The following is a 7,990-nucleotide window of genomic DNA, read 5'->3' on the forward strand; positions in this document are numbered from 1 at the left end:
CCAGGTGGGTCTCAAACCCACGGGTTCAGGCAATCCACTCACCTCAGCCTCCCAAAGGTGCGGGATTACAGGCTGAGCCACCGAGCCCGGCTTGAAAACTTTCTTTACTCTAAATATTACTATCTAGTCTGGGCTCAGTGGCTCAGGCTGTCATCCCAGCACTTTGGGAGGCCGAGGCGAGTGGATTGCCTGAGCCCGCGGGTTCGAGACCAGCCTGGCCAACTTGGCAAGACTTCGTCTCTACAATAAATAAATAAATTAGCCGAGCATGGTAGCGAGCACCTGTAGTCCCGGGTACTTGGAAGGCTGAGGCAGGATTGCCAGACCCCCGCAGGTCAACACTAGGGTGGCCATGAGTGTGCTACTGCATTCCAGCCTGGGCGACAGTGAAACTCCAACTCAAAAAAAAAAAAATCACTATCTAAATGTAAAATGCAGCTGTAACTTAAGTTCTGTACAATACTTTGCTGGTCACATGGCTAATGTATAGGTACCAACAACTCTGGACTATAAAAGTAAACTGTGAAAGCCTGGAGAGTGAGTAGAACCATTTTAGAGAGACCTCGAGTCCGGCTCTGCTCCCTGGATTCAAACTCAGAAATAAACTTCTTTCTACCAGTTCTCTGCCCCTTTGATCTACTGGTATCAAGGGGAGCAGCCAAGCATTACTGGGACCATAACAACAGTTTTTTACAAATAAGTAAAGTATTGTCTTATAAGCAGAATTTAAAATGTATCTCCTTCTCTCTATACCCAATTTCTCCAAAATTTAGAAACTGTTTGTAAATATTAATTTTTAACAGTATAGTTGTTTGCATAAGTTCAGTAAAAATCTGGTTTCTCTTTTAACAAGATGTGATTGAAAACATTGGTTATTTTACCAAGGCTTTAACTTAAATGATATTTCAGAACAAACTGTTTTAAGGAATTAAGAATAAGATCTAATCTAATCTAAGATTCCTTATGGGACAAGTTCCAACAAAGCCAATCTTTTAAACCTATATAATCTTGTTGCACTTTGTGCAAATAATATAAATTAAGTCTAAAACTTGTTTTACAAGTAAACAGGTCCTACTATAATTTGTCATTAATAGAAAAGAACTGGAGAAAAAATTATGCTTTTTAAAAAATTATAGCACACCTGTTTTAAATTCTCTTGCTCACTGTTTTTAAGTTTTTATTATTTTCTACAACTTAAATTACATCATAAAGTCATTCCTGGGTACAAATCTCCAAACTAACATTTTTTGGTTTTTTTGTTTTGAGTTGGAGTCTCACTCTGTCGCCCAGACTGGAGTGCAGTGGCTGCTCCCGGCCACTGCAGCCTCGACCTGCTGGGCTCCGGCGATCCTTCCGCCTCAGCCTTCTGAGTAGCCGGAATTGCAGGCACGCGCTACCACGCCCAGCTGATTTTTGATTTATTGTAGAGATGAGGTCTCGCTAAGTTGCCCAGGTGGGTCGCGAACCAAACTAACGTTTTCAATTTTTTCTTCAAATTTTATATGAAGTTCACTTAAGTACCTGATTCAGACTACAGCCCAGAAAAATCTGTCAGGTTGCTACTGCAGTTTAAAGATACATCAAAACTCTAAACACAAAACTAATTTATAAAAAATTTCAGATATTAACCAGTTTTTATTCTGTCTCCATAGAAGTGTCTTTTATTATTTTTTAAAATCTATTTATCTGTGTTATCTACAGAAAACCAGCTCACCTGTAATACCACCTTTAAAAATAAGACACATCTGTTTTATGAAATTGGTACGAGTGAAATACTTTGCTCTGAGGTTTCTTTACTCACTAGGCCTCTACTTATAATAAAGCCACAAAAAATTAAATTTGTCATTTAAATTATGCTAGTAACCACAGGCCTTGTAGCCCTTGTACAAAAGGTGATCGGCCATAACCTAAATTGTCAATATACTCAGCTTCACTTAATTTCTTTACTTGCTGCACAAGGAGGGGTTTGCTTAAGTTACTCCTTTCATTGGACCATTATAATAGTTCTAATTCTGTCAACTTTTAGTCCATGTTTTTTTGACTGCCTGGTTACATTTGTTTCTTCCAGAATCAAGCAATTCCATGCCTGCACAATGGTCATGCACGGGTTCCAACGAGTGCCTGCAGTCCATGCCACCAATAAAACTAACCTGGATGCTTTCAGATCAGTTAGGGTGGGATTGATCCCTGGCTAGGCGGGTGGCTGTCCCTTGTCAGCTTTGAAGAAGTAAAGGGACTCCCTCCTTCTGCACCCATATGATTATGGGGTTGAAAATCCCTGTGGGGTAGGGGGAGTTGAGGCAGGGCAGTCAGGGTAGGCTAGACATAGACGGATACATTTCTTGTAGACAGTTTTTAGAAAGTGTCCAGACATCTTGTCTGCAGGCCAAGAATCACCCGGAGGGCTGGAATTCAGATTCAATGTGGACTCCCAGGCCACCCTTCCCTCTCACCCAGCAGAGGCAGAGAGATGGTCTTCTCTCCAGAGCAGATGTCCTGCCTACACATCAGCATATTAATCACTAAATGGGTACATAAGACCCTTAGTCAAAAGCAAGAAGCATGGTTTTTCTCTCACCTATGCCAGCTCTTTCTGACCTGTCCCTTTCTCTCTCCCCTTCTCTTTCTCTAATAAAGTCTGTTTTAAAACTATGCTGGCCTCTCTGAAATTCATTTCAGTAGTGTGTCAAAGGACCACCGAGTTTTGTGCCACACCCCACCTGACATGCTCTTCAGCCCCCAGACATCTGTATTCATAGACAAACTCCAGGCCTTTTCAAGGTCAAATGCCATGTTGATTGTAGAATTACGTATTCAACACGTTTTCACATGTGTGAAGCAGTGCTATCATTTTTATTAGGGTCCTATTTTTTTTAATGTTTCTAATTAAGTTTTTGAAGACTGTGCTTCTAATCTCTCTTTTCTCTCTCACCAGCCATATGCTATTTTTGGTGCAATTTTGCAAAGCGAGGTAAATTTTAGGAAGAGGTATGTCACATTATAGCAAATAGATATACAAAGCAAATTGACAGAAATGGGTTTTCTACAACAGCAATTACAGCAAATATAAGTTGCTTATCCTCCCTAATTTAAAGACAATGACTCTTAGATTTCAAAAATCCAATAATATACTGTTTATAAGACACATACTCAAAAGACACAAAAAATTAGAAATATTGAAAATAAAAATGAAGAACATTTGCCTGTCAAATAAAAACCTAAGGAATATTGACGGGTTTTACGTTCCTTGTAGTTTTCAGCATGCAAGTCCTGAATATGAGTAGCTAAAAATTTATGTCTAAGTATTTCATTGTTGGTACTATTTTAAATGACACCATTTCTTTGAATTTGGGGTTGTAACTATCCATTGGTAGTGTATGGAAATTGAGGACAAAATTCTGACCTTTTCTCTTTCCCTTACCAAATTTTTTTTTTTTTTTGAGGTGGAGTCTCACTCTGTCGCCCAGACTGGAGTGCAGTGGCTGCTCCCGGCCACGGCAGCCTCGACCTGCTGGGCTCCGGCAATCCTTCCGCCTCAGCCTTCCAGGTAGCCGGAATTACAGGCATGCACTACCAAGCCCGGCTGATTTTTTGATTTATTGTAGAGATGAGGTCTCGCCGCCCAGCCAGTTCTCGAACCCGTGGCCTCAGGCAATCCACTCACCTCAGCCTCCCAAAGGCACGGGATTACAGGCTGAGCCACCGAGCCCACTCCAAATTTTTAACTAAGGGGCCAGGAGAACTTTTTTTTTATTAACACTATACAGTGATTACGTCCCAACCCGACTCTGGCATAACATCACATAGCAGAAGGAAGATCCAAGTATTTTATGACCCTGTAAAGCCTTCTCTTGGGGACTCCCAGATTCCAGGCACCTGTTAAGTCTCACCTGCTCTCTCTGAAGGCTACCATTCATAAGGCTTCATCCACGTATCAAAAAACTTGACTCTCTCCTCATTCTGCTGTCCATTTCCTTTACTGCTTTCAAAATTCCCCAGATAAGAGCCCACTCTTGATATAATTGCCAGTCAGGAAATCTTTGACTCCACTATGACCTACAGGGAAGGGGTCCTGACAGATTGGGGGAGGGAGTGGGGCAGTGACAGATTAGGGAGACAGATTGCTGAGGGGTTGACTGATGGTAACATGTGGGGGGGACGTCAGAGAGAACAGTGAGAGAAGGAACAGATAGAGGCCCCTAGTTGCACCCCAGAGAGTGCGGACGGTCACTTCAACCGCAAATCCACCTGCTAGAAGACCTTGCAGCCCACATTTTGTGAAGGCGTTCATGTGTCAGTTTTGCCTTTCAAGTCCCACTCTGTTTCAGCAAAAAGGAAACCATAGAAGACGCAGGAAGCCAGCCCCCAGGTGCATCCAACACCACACCTGTGTCTAGGTAGGTGCTGTGGATGTAGCCCTCCATGGGGGCAGGAGGCAGAGATCCAGCTGGCTGGGCCTCTGTTCACCTGTGACTCAAGAACACCTGCCCCCTCCACCTGTCAAGGTGGTCAGGCTCTCGGCGGCCTAGAGGCCCATCTGGACAGAGTGAGGTCACATCTGCCCTGCCAGCTGCTGGGTCTTCTAAGGACAGCAGAGCCAGGGCAGCCAAGCAGGCCAGACCCAGCCCCACTGATGCTGGTGGTATGGGGTGTAATTGTTCCGTGGTCGTTGGCTCACTGCAGAAATGCATTTCAGAGCGAATTGCAGAGAGAGGTTTAAAGTACAGATTATTAGAGAGAAAAGAAAAATAAATGGCATGTTCAAGAGAGAATGTGAGTGGCCTTAAGGGAAAGGGCACAGGTTTGCTGTTAGCAGAAAGCACGGTATATTGTCCAAAATGATGCTTAAGCAACCTGTTTCTAAGCTCGGCTTTGATCACAAGTTCCAGTTCTTATCGTTTTATTCCTGAGCTTACTTGGGTCATGAGGAACTTTTGAGTTCGTGGGAAAAGCTGCTCTTTGATTAAATTTCCTCTTAGAGCCCATGCCTCAATGTCCCTCGTGACCCCTGCTGTTCTGTAGCCAGCAGCCCCGTATTCCTAGGTCACACCTGGGTTTCAGTCAGCGTGTGGTTGTTTAAAAGAGTTACAGCTTGATAAGACAGTGCCCAGATGCAGATGCTTGACCATCTGGTTTCATAATTATCTAAGCCTGCCTGTAAGAAACTCATTAGCCCTTTCTTTCTTTCTTTCCTTCCTTCCTTCCTTCCTTTTTCTTTTTCCTTCTTTCTTTCTCTCTCTCTCTCTTTCTTTCTTTCTAGTCAGAGTCTCACTCCGTCACCCAGGCTGGAGTGCAGTGGCACACTCATGGCCACCCCAGCGTTGACCTGCTGGGCTCCAGTGATCCTTCTGCCTCAGCCTTCCAAGTACCCGGAACTACAGTCACACGCTACCACGCCCAGCGAATTTTTGGTTTATTGTAGAGATGAGGTCTTGCCAAGTTCCCCAGGCTGGTCTTGAACCCACGGGCTCAGGCAATCCACTCGCCTCGGCCTCCCAAAGTACTGGGATGACAGGCTGAGCCACCCGGCCCAGCCTCACTAGCTATTTCTAAGCTATGCTGGCTGTCATGCCTCACTGCCTGCTCGGGAGAACTGACCCACTGGGGCCGACATGTCACGCAGACGGCACCCCTCCGCCACTCCTGCCTCCTTTCTCAGCCTGACTGCATGCCGCCTCACGGCTCACGCCTCACTACTGCCCGCTCCAGTCCTTCCTCCTGCCTGGATGCTCTTGCTGAAGCTTGCATTGGCCATGGCACGAGACGGTCCCCCCAGCCTGAGCACCCCAGGTCACTGCCCGACCCAAGCCACGACAGGCCACAACACCCACATCCTCTTGCCTAGGGTTGATGAAAAGATTCCAAACTCTAAAGCATTTTAAAACAGTTTGTTCTGAACCAAAGTTGAGGATGTGGGCCCAGGAATACCCATCCTCAGGAGGTTCTGAGAACATGTGCCCACCATGGTCGAAGGATGGCTTAGTTATATACATTTTGGGGAGGCAGAAGGTACAAGAAACCATCAATGAATACGTGTGGGGTTTTCATCGGTTGGGCCCAGGAAGGAGGGACATTTCCAAATGGGGGGCTTGCAGATCAAAGGTGGATTCAGAGATTTCTTGACTGGTACACTGTAGTTCCTATCTAAGGAATTTTGGAAATCAGTAGAGGAGATGCTTTGTTGGGATAAGAGAGTGGAAAACTCCAGGTTTATCAATATGCAGATAAGTCCTATATGTGGCCTCTATGTGGATGAAGTTCTATACATGGCTATACCGAGTCTGGGAGTCCCCAAGAGATAGCTTTGCAGGACCATAAAATTTTCTGATTTCTTTCTGTTCATTATGTGATGTTATGTCAGAGTCAAGTTAGAAAATAGACTTTTTAGTTAATGGGGTAACAGCATAAAACTGGCGAGGCCTTATCAGGTGTGACCCTCAAGCCTCCTAGTGAGGAATCTGAATAAGAGAAAACAAGGCCAGTTTCAGTCTTCACTAGAGAATTCTTCCCAGGCGGTTTGCACTATTTAGGGTGTATCCTATTTCTCACCCCATCCCCAATCCTCTGTCCAGGGCCCTAAATGTCCCGTCCCCCCAGGTTCAGGAATTAGGGCAGGGGCTGGTGTGGGCCTGTTAAGTTTCCAGAGGAATCTGACACAAAAGGGTTTGGGGGGGCATCTCTCTCTAAGCTCAGTGGGGGGGGGTCAGGTGGGGGTTCAATAGGAGGGTCCCAGGTGCAGCATGCAGAACAGCCCCAGGTGGCAGCAGCAGGACACCCTTCCCTGCTGGGCTAACCGCACCGGCCTGCATGGACACACTCTCCTGCCTGGGGCCATGAACGTCTGTCCTTTGGGCTCCTCATGAGACATTTACATTCCATGGGGAACCCTGTGGAAACAGCTGATGCAAGTGCTCCCTGGGGGCTACATCATCTTTGGGACCCAGGAGTGAGTACAGGTGTGGGCTCTGCCCCGGATGTGCCTGGAGGCTCCTGCCTGGACACTGCTGGGGGCGGGAGCACATGGGGGGGTGCTGAGGGAGCACAAGGACACCCAGCACTTCACGAACACTGCCCGCACCAGTCGCCCTGGCAGACTGAGAGGGAGGCGCTGTCCCTGGCCCTGGGACAGAACGTCCAACTCCAGTGAGGGGACACGGGTCCCTCTGCCAATGGGTACAGGAAGCCGCCTGAGGAAGTGGGATGGCTCCCCACCCCCACCTGTTTCCCTTTGCGGCTTTCTGACCCCACGGGACACTGGGTCGAGCTATTCTGCTGTGGTGGAGGGCGGCCACGAGGCCTTTGGCAGTGCTCCCAGAGGGCACAGGATGTGTGTGGACAGGTCAGGAGTGGGCCTCCCACGGGGGCTGGAGACCACAGGGCACAGGTATAAGGGGTGGCCCAGGTGCACAGTGAGCACACCAGCATGGGCCTGCTCCTGCTAAGCTTGGGTCTGAGCCTTGTCTGCGCCCAGAAGTTCGACCCCCGTGCCATCGTGCAGCAGAACTACAACATGGCCAGGGTGCGTCTGTGGCTGGGCCTTCCGGGGCGGGGGCCAGCCTCTGGAGTACCCATCCTCCTCGACCTGGGAACTTGGACCTGTAACCAGGGCAGCTGCTCTACGGGGAGCCTACCTGTCTTCCCCAGCTGTGACAGCAGCCTGGGAGGGTGGGGGGTGGAGTGACCTGGGGAGGTACTGAGGGGGCAGAGGGGAGACCTGGGGGAGAAGGGAGACTGAGGCAGGAGCAGGGGGACTTGAGGAAACACAAGGGCACTGAGGCGGCAAAGGGGGGACCTGAGAGGGTAGGGGAAAACCTGGGGGAGAAGAGGATGGATCTTGGGGACAGGGGAGACTGAGAGGGTGGGGGGATGAGGGAACGAGGGTAGCAAGGGAGCGAAAGGGCGACTGGGGGGGCAGAAGGGCGCCTGAGAGGTAGGGGGAACCCTAAGAAGGAAGATAGGGCGGTAGGGGACTGAGGGGGTAGAGGGGGAA

The 7,990-nt window shown here is 47.9% G+C and overlaps 1 protein-coding gene across 1 annotated transcript in view; it reads left to right on the forward strand.

Moving 5' to 3' along the window:
- The first annotated feature begins 7,423 nt into the window (after nt 1–7,423).
- The window catches only part of LCN9 (lipocalin 9), a 2,867-nt gene continuing 2,300 nt past the window's right edge, over nt 7,424–7,990 (forward strand). The window contains exon 1 of the mRNA XM_008070667.1: nt 7,424–7,519. Within this exon, the coding sequence (XP_008068858.1) occupies nt 7,424–7,519 (96 nt within the window). The remainder of the gene's footprint in view (nt 7,520–7,990) is intronic.

Source organism: Carlito syrichta, unplaced genomic scaffold (assembly GCF_000164805.1).
Source record: "Carlito syrichta isolate Samal-C Ts95f unplaced genomic scaffold, Tarsius_syrichta-2.0.1 Scaffold313900, whole genome shotgun sequence".
Classification (NCBI taxonomy): Eukaryota; Metazoa; Chordata; class Mammalia; order Primates; family Tarsiidae; genus Carlito; species Carlito syrichta.